The 10,580-nt window shown below is 34.3% G+C and overlaps 3 protein-coding genes across 3 annotated transcripts; 1 reads left to right on the top strand and 2 right to left on the bottom strand.

Annotated features, from left to right (window-relative positions):
* The first annotated feature begins 935 nt into the window (after positions 1–935).
* LOC133807075 (uncharacterized) lies at positions 936–3,668 on the top strand. The gene is made up of 7 exons (XM_062245217.1): positions 936–1,146; positions 1,244–1,310; positions 1,396–1,472; positions 1,620–1,764; positions 2,448–2,570; positions 2,673–2,918; positions 3,275–3,668. The coding sequence occupies exons 1-7, from the start codon at positions 1,070–1,072 to the stop codon at positions 3,413–3,415; spliced, it is 876 nt and encodes a 291-aa protein (XP_062101201.1). The 5' UTR covers positions 936–1,069; the 3' UTR covers positions 3,416–3,668.
* A 414-nt stretch (positions 3,669–4,082) lies between these two features.
* Positions 4,083–6,704, bottom strand: LOC133807077 (uncharacterized). Its single transcript, XM_062245219.1, has 3 exons — positions 6,336–6,704; positions 5,808–5,922; positions 4,083–4,348 (listed from the first exon to the last, which is right to left on the bottom strand). Exons 1-3 carry the CDS (start codon positions 6,561–6,563, stop codon positions 4,275–4,277), a joined length of 417 nt encoding a protein of 138 aa, XP_062101203.1. The 5' UTR covers positions 6,564–6,704; the 3' UTR covers positions 4,083–4,274.
* Positions 6,705–6,863: 159 nt separating this feature from the next.
* On the bottom strand, positions 6,864–7,902 carry LOC133807076 (probable serine/threonine-protein kinase At1g09600). The gene is made up of 2 exons (XM_062245218.1): positions 7,265–7,902; positions 6,864–7,133 (listed from the first exon to the last, which is right to left on the bottom strand). The coding sequence occupies exons 1-2, from the start codon at positions 7,754–7,756 to the stop codon at positions 6,993–6,995; spliced, it is 633 nt and encodes a 210-aa protein (XP_062101202.1). The 5' UTR covers positions 7,757–7,902; the 3' UTR covers positions 6,864–6,992.
* Between the last annotated feature and the right edge of the window lie 2,678 nt (positions 7,903–10,580).

Raw genomic sequence — 10,580 nt, 5'->3', positions numbered from 1 at the left:
AAGGTTGGCGCCAAATATCCGAGAAAATGAGTGAATGAAGAGAGAGAAGAGGCATGAGGAACAATATTCTATACATATAGCTGTGCTAAAGTAACATTATGTAAAATGAATATAAGATATGCTAAAGTAACATTATGTAAAATGAATATAAGATAGAGCAGGTGCTGGAGCAGTATTTTAGTCTTATTTAAGTATACTTTGCAAATAGTTATTTTGCATCAGCTGCTGCGAGTGCTCTAAGATAAGAACCTAAGGCTTTTCAATATGTTGTCGTTTTCGAGCATTGTCAGTCATTTTATTAAAATAAAAATGGTGGCATTTCCAAATTACTGTCATTTATAAGAGATATTATCGTGGTTTGATCTTCCTGGTGGAAGGATATAATTTGTTGTTTTTACAAACCACGGGACAAGAGTATAGAAGAGAGAAAATTTAGAGAAAAACCCATAATTCTGAAACTTGGCACGTGGGGTTAGAGGTAGTGACGCACACGGGGCAGAGAATTGGCGAGGAATGCTCATTCCCATTTTCATTTATATCTCTAATCTTCGTTCCTACTCCATCCCAATTTATTTAACGTAGGGGACGGGGTGGAGAATCCCCACGGGAATCCATTTATTTAAAAAATTAATTTTTAATTAAAATTTTAAAATAAAAATTATAAATTATATATAAATCAAAATATTACACAATATTTATTATTTAAAATATTAAAAAATTTACTACTTTACTATAAAAAAAATATATATATATATAAAATACATATAAAATATTATAAAAATATATAACTATCGGGGCATAAACTGCTATTCCCATCCCGTACCCGTTCCATTTAATATTTGAGATTGAAAATTATCCTATTACCCATTTGCTCTATTACCCATTTAAAGAGAGAGATTACTCGCCTCATTAGGAGTGGGTGCCCGCGTGACCCATCCCCATTGGGGGAAAATGTGCATCCGAGGTAGAGGGTTAAAATTGTGGGAGTCATAGTTGGGTGGGGTGGGGGTTAACTGCGAAAAAGTTGTTGTTGTTGTTGTCACTGAGCGAGCGTGAGTATGTTTTTGTGATGGAAGTGAAGCTAAGGCAGAGACCAGACTTCCTTCTTCCCCTATTCCAATCAAAACCCAACTTCCCATCTCAGAGGTTTTCTTGCTTTTCTCATAACACTATTCATTTTCACATTCTGTTCCTTCTTTTCATCTGAGTTTTTTTTGGTTTTGTTTTGTGGGTTGTCCGAAAGTTTGTTTTTTAAATCTTGGGCAAAGAATGCGGGATTTCTTAAGAAGCATTTAAGAGGCTCAGTTGAGGTAAGATTTTCAAGCTAAGTTTATTATGCACACACACATATGTATATGTATATATAAAAGTAGACTATGTTTTGCTGATATGCAGAAATGGAGATTCCATATTCAGGAGATGTCTGAGGGTCAATACTCAGCCAAGCACTACTTGGTTCATGCCGTCAAAAGGTATGAGAAGTTATATGAATTCAAATCTTTTTCTTTGTTGAACAAGTCTCTAGGCGTCTTTCTAAGAATTTTGGGATGCTGTAGTTAATAGCTGTGTTACCTTTGTAAACTGGTTTCATGTCATTAATGCAAAATTTTGGGTGGCAGGGGTGAAACTTTGAGTTCAATTTCTAAGCAGTATGGAGTTTCTATGTATGAAATTGCTGCAGCTAACAAGAACATAGTGGATGTTGACCTTGTTTTGGAAGGCCAACAACTTAACATTCCTTCAGCAGCCAAAAGAATTCAAGTGGTAAGCCTGATTTTTGACACAGATAACATAGCCACAGCTAATTTCATTTGTATGAGTTTTTGTTTTTTTACTTCTTTTCGAATGAGATAAATCTTAATGCATTTTCTTCATGTGCGTGAAATGAATCAAATGTGGTGGACTCTTTATATCTTTGAATGTTGTAAATAAACTCTGCCCATGAGCTTCTCTTGCCTAAAATGTGCTCTTGATTCTTTCTTGTACTTTTTGGGTTGAATTTTTAATGCTGGGATTTGAAATCTATTAAATTTTGACTTGATTCTATTACTTAAGAATGAATATTTGTGATTTTTTTAATTCAACTTGCGTGTAGTGCAGACCTTAAGAAGTTGTTCAATTTATGAATCATGAGATATTTTCTATTGTTGACATGAATCGATGCATGCTTAAATGGTAGATGTCACTTTGCTAGATATCTTTAGACAGTTGATTTTTCCTGAAAACATTCTGTTGAGTAATAAGTCTGAAATTACTACTGTACTACATGCATGCCTAAGAATTCAGGTGTATACCAATCAAAATATAAAAATGGGAAACTTAGATGTTAGGCTTTTACTTTAACCAAATTTCCAGAGCACCCTTTCGTGACCCTTCTCAAATAATGATTAACTTTGTGCATCTTCAGGCCTCTAATGCTGCAGAGTTGTGTTTTTTATGATTGTCAGGTTGAGAGAAGTTGGTCAGCTTACTTCAAATTACCTTTAAAGGATCATTGCTCTTTGAATATCTTGAATGGAGTATTGGACCAGAAGAATTTCAGTGCACTATATTCTCGCTGTACACCTCATGTTAGTGTTTCATACCCTATGGTCCTCTTACAAAAATAGTAGTAGTGCCTTCTTGTATACTATATTGTCATACTGGCTCACCAAACTTGATGACCTTTACAGGGTTTTCCATCATATTATCAAGCTAGAACTGTTTGTGGTTTTCTAGTTCTGGCTCCACTTGTGGCATTTTGCATCAGATGCATAATTAGCGCCTTTCACACTAGAGTTTTTGGAGAGTTGAAACACAAAGCTGTGAATGAATCAGTTTTAAAGAATCATAGGTCCAGAGGTGAGCGGTGGAGATATGCTCTTGGTGATGCGTGGGAACCCGAAAAGATGGATGACGAGTCAATTCCGGATTCCACTGTAAGTAAAGGAGTTATAATTCTAGTTGCCATCTCTCTTTAACACTTCCAAGTGAGCAGTTTCACTTTACTAGTTAGTAGCGATTGTTGCCTCGACTATAAGATCCTTTCGCCCATCTGGTCTTTGTGGCACTTGGGACTTTAGAGGAGGTAGTATTAAGATCTATTATTCTGTGTTGTCTTCTCAAGTTTGAAAAAATATTATGTTGTTTTGCTTCTCATTTTGTCATAGTGAACTAAGTTTTATTGATTGAAGAAGCTTATGTTTCAAGAGACTCTACCCACAAAGTTTGCACCATTAAGAATATTACAAGTATTTTAGCTATTTTATGGTGGTTAATTTTGAGAATTATGCAGGATCAATACGAAGATCTGGTTGAAGTTTCTTTTGAAGAGTCATCTCATGCTTACAGAAAACTTGAACAAGATTATCAAGAATTTCTAACGAAGTGTGGAATGAGCAATTGGGGGTATTGGCGTGGTGGTTCAACAAGGTGAACCGTTCTGGTTTCAACTACAGATGGATCTTTCCTTGCGCAAACCGTAAGACTAGACTCCTGTTCTTTTTCATTGTTCTTGTTCTTGTTCTATTTTTAAGTAAATCAATAAGTCCCCTCGTTAGAAATTTGTACAGAATTAGCTTGTGTAGATGCATGTTTGACAACAACAGTTTGTATTGGCTCCAAGATAGTGGAATGTGTTGGAATTTTCACCATTGAGTGATTTTAACCAAATATTAGTATTTTCACCATATCGCTTGCATATTATCAACCGAATAATGTTTCAGGTATACACGTGCACGTGCAGTCTTGTATAGCTATGTTCTTGCTTAGAAATAAAATTTGAAAGTAGTGAAGGATAATCCATGACATTTAAACATTATATATGCTTATTACGTTATGAACCTTATGAAGTTAATTTGGATGATAGAAGCACTCGAATTGGACTATTCACTAATGATTTTATTTACGAGGGATATATTGATAAACACATATAAACAGTTGTCCAAATTTTCTTATATAAAGGATACTTTGGCATCAAATTCAAGAACGTGGTACAAATAAAATTGCAGTTAAAGTGAACGTAATTTTCCCATTAAGGTGAATGAATCTGTGTGCTACCTTCGTTAGTAAAAGATTAGAAAGTTAATCTGTATTCTGTAGTATATATTCAAAGATTTAGAATGCATTATTTTTCTTCTGGCTAAGTTGTTCATTTGAGAACCCAGACCACAAATATGTGATGAATTTAGCAAGAGTTTGACTCGGCAAAAACTTAAGCTAGTGAAGTATTTTTTTAAATCTAATACACAACACATGTAAACATCATTTGCTACATTCCTTCATGTTTCCTCACATCAACGAACTTTACGAACTCTCTCTTCCTGTCCTATACCAAGAGATCTCTGAGCATTTGCAATACCTTCGGGATCTACAATATGGAAAGATCATATTAACAAGATCACGAGTTGAGTAGTAGCATGATGAGATAGATAATGACAATGAAAATAATCACAAGAGCGCATACAAAAGCATCAAATGATTTAAGTATGACCTCTAAAACAATGAAAGGGAAAAAAACAATGCCACACAAGTCTAAAATCATATGGCCAACTGCTTGAGAAGAAATTACGAGGTGAAGACAAGGACATAAAATGAGACATGCAAGTTCTCTATACAAGACTGAACCCCACCAAAGACATACAATATATGACGTTATATTAAGCAACTAAGAATCATGATTGATTGTTAGGATTGGGGTAATCAAGGGGGAGTGCTTTGAAGAGGGGAGCTTTCGAAAGAGGCAGTGGGATTAATTACAAGGATTGGTTTGGTACAGGAGAAGTTCCAGCAGAAACTTCCTTGCTTAACCCAGTGAGGGCCTGCTTAAAGCTGGCCATTTGTTTTTCCTCTGTGAAACCATGTGAGAAAAAATACCAGAGAAGAAAAATTCTACAAGACTGCTGGTTTCTTATTATTCTCGTTCACTGATGTAGTAATCCTCACAACTTTATTTTCTAACGTGGCTCAATGCCTTTGATCATCTTAAATGGTACTTATCCAAGCCAGCTTGTTTCTAATTGGATGCTGACTTATTCTTCTTTGTAACCTTTGGTAGCTTGGGTCTTTAAAAGGGGCTGAAGAAAATAAGAGAGAAAAAAACAGAGCAAGATTTGAAGAGAGAGTCTTGAAGATCACGGTGGAAGAACTTCGAGGGTTTCAAGTTGTTTGAGTTCTTTTGAGAGATAAACTAAGGTGGTTTATGGTGTAACTTGAAGAGAATTTATCAGAGTTGTAAAGGGTGATCTTGTATATTTCTCAGTGTACTATTCTTGCTGCTGTACTGTATTTTCATATTGATAGTGGAAGAGCTCTAAAACTGGAAGTAGGACACTTTGGTCCGAACCAGTATAAATTTTCTTGTCTTCTTAATTTTTTTTTATTTTAAGTTTTCTGCTTTAGTTTTATTACTTTGTTCTGTGGTATTAGAGCTAACATTTCAGGTTCTAAAATCAAGCCTTGGTGTTGCAAACATTTACAACAACTGAAATACACAAAAAGACCTAGAATATATAGTGATATTCTGGTAAAAAATATCTCACTAAACTAGTAAACAAATCAGCAATAAATAAGAAAATATATACAAACAAAACAGAATAACAAAACCATGATTCTATTCCTAACAACAAGGATTGACTAAATCAATACTTGATTGCCTCTCAATCTCTCGGATATCAATCAACCTAGAGAGGCTGATTTTAAACAATAAATCAATGCAATAACAACGAGTCACTCCAACCCACTCACAAGCCAAAGCCAGACATTTCTGTTTTTGAAAAAGAATAGCTCTCTTCTGAACTCTCAATCAAATCATAGGCAAATTGACTTACCGAAGAACTGCGTGAAAATGCGAGTGAAGAAGCTCAAGTTGCGGGAGACATTGTAAGCCATGGCAGGTGGAAGAGGTTTCACAACGGTGTCAATACTAAAAACCCGTTGAAGGAACTGCAAGCCAGGATGTCACATAGTGAATGGGAAAAAGATTAAAGTTCTCCTCAACCTATAATTCTTGAGCAAAATAAGCAGTCTCCATCAATTAATGAGAGTTCATTACATTCCTATTGTGCAAAGAATATCAATACCAACACCAACCCTTTCTACATGTTTTGAGTCACTACGCTGATACAGCTACAGCCATGCCAAGCTAAAAGTAAGTAAATAAATAAATAAATTCTAGCAAGTACCCGTTATTCCCTAAAGTAACGCAATGAAATGGGCACCTAAAACAAATGAAATTATCATAAATTTCAAAAATTCATAAACTGGGTATTCCTTTAAACACTGAATTCGATGCTAATTTAAAATGTAGCAGTGAAACCAAAGAAACTCAAATTCGACAACAAGTAAAGAAAAAGGACCTGAAAATTTCGCTGAAAACTGTAACGGAGCTCGGGGTCAATTTCGGCAAGGGAATCATCGAGTTCTTGGTCCTTGGAACGGAGGGACTTCTTACGAGGGACGTGCATGGTTGAGGTGCCCCCTGGCTTGGTTGTTACCTTGAGCTTGGCATCTTTGAACTCGTCGTTCGCCTCCTCGTTGACCCTCCACGGAGCTGCAGCCATCAGCTCCTTTTTTGCTTTCGTCATTCTTCTCTCCCTTTCGCTCTCTCTAGCTATTCACGATTCTTCTTCTTCTTCTTCTTCTTCTTCTTAGCTCAGGCTCCGCAGTCTGGCTATGTCACTCTCTTGGCTTGGGGATGGCTTATAACTAAATACACGTGTAGATAGGGTCGTGTTCGGTTGCAAAGTTTTTCCAACTCTTATAGAGAACATGAATGTGTGTTGTGGCCACTCTTTTTAGATATGTAAGCGACATGCCGTTCACTTTCATTCTTTCATAAACGCTTACTTTCGAGTAGGGCTGTGCAGAAATTTTTACAACCCGCCCAACCCGAATAATCCGCCCAAACCAACCCGAAAAAATCGTCAAAAATCGCAACCCGAATAAACCGACCAAAATTTAAACCGCCCAATTGTTTCATTGGGCGGGTTGAAAATGTAACCCAACCCGCCCAATTAAGCATTATATATATATATATATTTAATTAAATTTATATTTAAAAAAAATAAAACCCTACTAACCATATTATTAACTTTGTCTCTGTCTGCCTCTTTTATTTTCTTTCCCGTTTCTTTTCTTTCCTCTGCTGTATGTTCCTTGTCCAATATGCATATACACAAAATATATAACTAAGTAATTATAGGGAAAAAAAACAAAAAAACAAAAAAAGTTTTACACGAATAACAAGCAAAGTAAAGATTCATAATTAGATTTAGAGCCAAATTACTTTGTCTAACTTCGCAAATGACTCTGCCTTACGAGGGGCCCACCCTTTGATGGCGTCTCCGGCAACGGAGGTCAACCACGACGGCCAACCCGCCTCTTCATTCGGGTCCCTTCCTCCACTACCATTGCTGTTTCCATTAACGACACTAACTATCCTAGTCATCTGTGGTTCTGATTTACTGGAGCTCAACTCCATGGTGGCCAACCTCTGGTGATGATCAATCGAGGGTCCTTCGACGACCACCACTCTGTTGTCGTCTTCCTTGGGCTTTCTGTGAATAGAGCCAGAGGTCTGAGAGGCGTTGGCTCTTGAAGTTGCCCGAGATAAAGGACGCACCGAGCAATCGCCATTAACCTCAACCAAAAATTTTTCTCTCTTTTGAGACGGAGGAGCGACCAGTTGAACCGAAGTTGCCTTTGTCAATTCATTTCCTTTCTCGTATTCTTCGGCTACATCCTTTTCCGATGCTCCCTTTGAGCAAATACAGCCCATATTTTAACGGTATAAACCGAAGTTTTCAAAACAGGGGAACCTGAATTCTTACGAGAATCTTTAATGGAGGCTCTGCTTTGCAAATTTTTTATCATTAACGAAATGGGAAATCCTGTATTTTCCTGGGAAACCAAGAGTTTCCCTAATTAACCCTCCTTTCTCCCTCAATATCTCAATCTGGGTACTCCTCAAACTCATTAACAAATTTCGGTTTGGGCGGGTTGACCCGCCCAACCCGACCAACCCGCCCCAAAAAATACCATTTTTCGGTTTGGGCGGGTTAACCCGACCAATTTGGGCGGGTTAAAAAAAAAAATTTCTTAATTGGGCAAGTTTCTGGTCACTTTTGCTAACCCGATTATGACATTGGACGGGTATAAATGCTTTGTAACTCGACCAACCCACCCAACGCTCACCCCTACTTTCCAGTATCCAGTTCGAGTCTGGTTTTAATACTAGATCGTCGTATAATTTTGTTTAATTAATATAGATTTTAATTTCCTAGAATAAAAATGTAACTACTTACTACTCAGGGACTGTTACATTGTATATTTTAAATAGTGCAGAACTCGTTAAACGAGTCATTTGGCCATAATCGTGTAACTAAATTTAATTAACAGTTTAGGATTAAAATTTTTGGTCAAAGATATACATTGGGATCCCAAAATATATTTTGACATTTGTTAAACAATGGGAATAGTCAGCAATTGTCAATCCATTAAGGATTCAGTCATTGAATAATTACAAATACTTAATTTTGAGTATCTTGAATATTATAGAGATTATATGTATGTGCATTTAGGCAGAGACTTAAAATCCCAAAGGATGAACTGATTTCAAATCTTCAAATATTGATATCAGAATCAGCTTCCATAACTGTGGAGCAGACACATTAATATAAAAATGTGTTAAATATTTTAGATTTATATGTTTTACCACAAAAGTCGATATATAATAGCTACAAGTAGTTAAATAAGTTATTTGACTTAGTTAAGTTCTTTGTCATTCTGGAAAGAGTTCAGACTAGAATAAACAACTAGTATCTCATTGTGAATGCAATGGAAATACGACTATTCTAGAAGAACAAGAAATCATGAGAGGGTAAACACACATGAAATGAAGTATCATTAGAATCAAGAAAATTTTACATAATTGATGTAATGATCTTAAAGATAACTTGAAAACAGTTTCTTACAAAACTGTTACAAAGACTTTGTTAGACAAATTCGGTCAGGAGAATGTGATTGACATATTGAAAGAGAGATGCGTCAGTTTGCTTTAGGGTAAGTGGGAGATTGTTGGGAATAGTGCACTTAAAGCAATTGTAATTGACAAATGTTTTAAATGAAATAAATAATTGAATTGAATTATTATATATATAGACTATGTCTGATATTATATTGATAATATTAAGTAAATATCATAAAATTTCAAAGTTTATCTATGTGGTCTTAATCTCATATTGGTATGAGAGTATCGAGATTAAGATAATAAATGTTCAACAATTCGCAGTAAAATAAAGTTATGGAATCTTTAGATTAATTACTGCTAGTACGGTCCACTAGTATTATGAATACATGTGACCTAGATCTGGCTTACTAGTGTAGTAGGACACTTTAGTGGAGGTACTTTGCATGCTGAGAGTATGTAGAACTGGACCAGATGTGATTTGTTAATACTTGTTTAAACACTGTTTCATAACATTGATCAAACACGTCAAACGATAATCATATACATGATGATCTTAATCCTGAGGTTCCTATGAACTCCAATATATGTAATATGATCATTTGATTCATGCATTAAGGTTTGTCAAAATGATCAGGCTAAGAACAATTGTTTTTGGGGACTCAATGATGTATATGGTTGGGGACGTAGTTTAACAAATATGGAATCTATACTTCTTATAGATTGAATAATGGTTCTCGATTGGGTTGACTTTTGGAACTGAAAAAGTTATGAGCGCTCACGTCGCAAACTTATTGTGACACAACCTCACTAGTAAAGTCAATGGTACTCTAGGAACAAGATATAGCTAAAAGGGTAGAATGGTAATTTTATTTTCTTTTAATTATGAACCATTAATAGAGGATTAATGCTGTATATAATGATTATATTAATGGACATTGTATTCTTTAATGAAATACTCAGTAAATATATGTCTGTAATTATTAAGAGTTCAATCTCATATTTATAGTGGAGTAATTATGAGATTAATAAATATGATTATTTAATCAAAAAACTTTGATTAATAATGTAATATTTATTAGAGCTTAATATTATATGTATATAGGTCCACAAGGTAGCTCTATCAACACCATATCAATATAAGAGTTGACACAGAGGTATAACAGTAATTTGGAAATTTGAGAAGAATTTTATTTTTTAGGTCAAGTATGGATTTATATGATAATTGAGGTTAGATAATTAATTTGGAATTAATTATTAATTTTTGAAAATATATTTATTAATTTAAATATATAAATTTTCGAATTTCATTTATATATAAAAATAAATTAATTAATTTTTTATATTAATTATTTTATTTGAGTTTAATTGGCAGATATTTTTACATTGTTTGTTAAATATAATAATATTTTATATTATTAAAAATATAAAATATATTAGTAATAATTTAAATAAAATACAAAATAGTAAAGTGATAATTGTTTTTAATTTATAACCTTACGTAAATGAATTTTGTTTACTATAAAGTTTTTTTAATAAAAAAATAAGTGATAAATTAGAAAGGAGTACTTAAGGTGTAAATTTTATAATTCAAATGATTAAACTCAATAAAGATAATAAAAAAAATGAATAAAAA

The sequence above is a fragment of the Humulus lupulus genome, chromosome X, assembly GCF_963169125.1.
Source record: "Humulus lupulus chromosome X, drHumLupu1.1, whole genome shotgun sequence".
Taxonomy (NCBI): domain Eukaryota; kingdom Viridiplantae; phylum Streptophyta; class Magnoliopsida; order Rosales; family Cannabaceae; genus Humulus; species Humulus lupulus.
This window is presented reverse-complemented; position numbering and strand designations above follow the sequence as displayed.

Excerpts from the sequence above, each read along its gene's own strand:
- LOC133807075 (XM_062245217.1), top strand. The coding sequence starts at position 1,070 with ATGGAAGTGAAGCTAAGGCAGAGACCAGACTTCCTTCTTCCCCTATTC. Across the intron at positions 1,311-1,395 it reads ATTTAAGAGGCTCAGTTGAG|AAATGGAGATTCCATATTCA; the intron begins GTAAGATTTTCA and ends GCTGATATGCAG. Across the intron at positions 2,919-3,274 it reads AGTCAATTCCGGATTCCACT|GATCAATACGAAGATCTGGT; the intron begins GTAAGTAAAGGA and ends AGAATTATGCAG.
- LOC133807077 (XM_062245219.1), bottom strand. The coding sequence starts at position 6,563 with ATGACGAAAGCAAAAAAGGAGCTGATGGCTGCAGCTCCGTGGAGGGTC. Across the intron at positions 5,923-6,335 it reads GTTTTCAGCGAAATTTTCAG|TTCCTTCAACGGGTTTTTAG; the intron begins GTCCTTTTTCTT and ends CCTGGCTTGCAG. Across the intron at positions 4,349-5,807 it reads CATTTTCACGCAGTTCTTCG|ATCCCGAAGGTATTGCAAAT; the intron begins GTAAGTCAATTT and ends TCCATATTGTAG.
- LOC133807076 (XM_062245218.1), bottom strand. The coding sequence starts at position 7,756 with ATGGGCTGTATTTGCTCAAAGGGAGCATCGGAAAAGGATGTAGCCGAA. Across the intron at positions 7,134-7,264 it reads CATTTGCGAAGTTAGACAAA|GAACATACAGCAGAGGAAAG; the intron begins GTAATTTGGCTC and ends ATATTGGACAAG.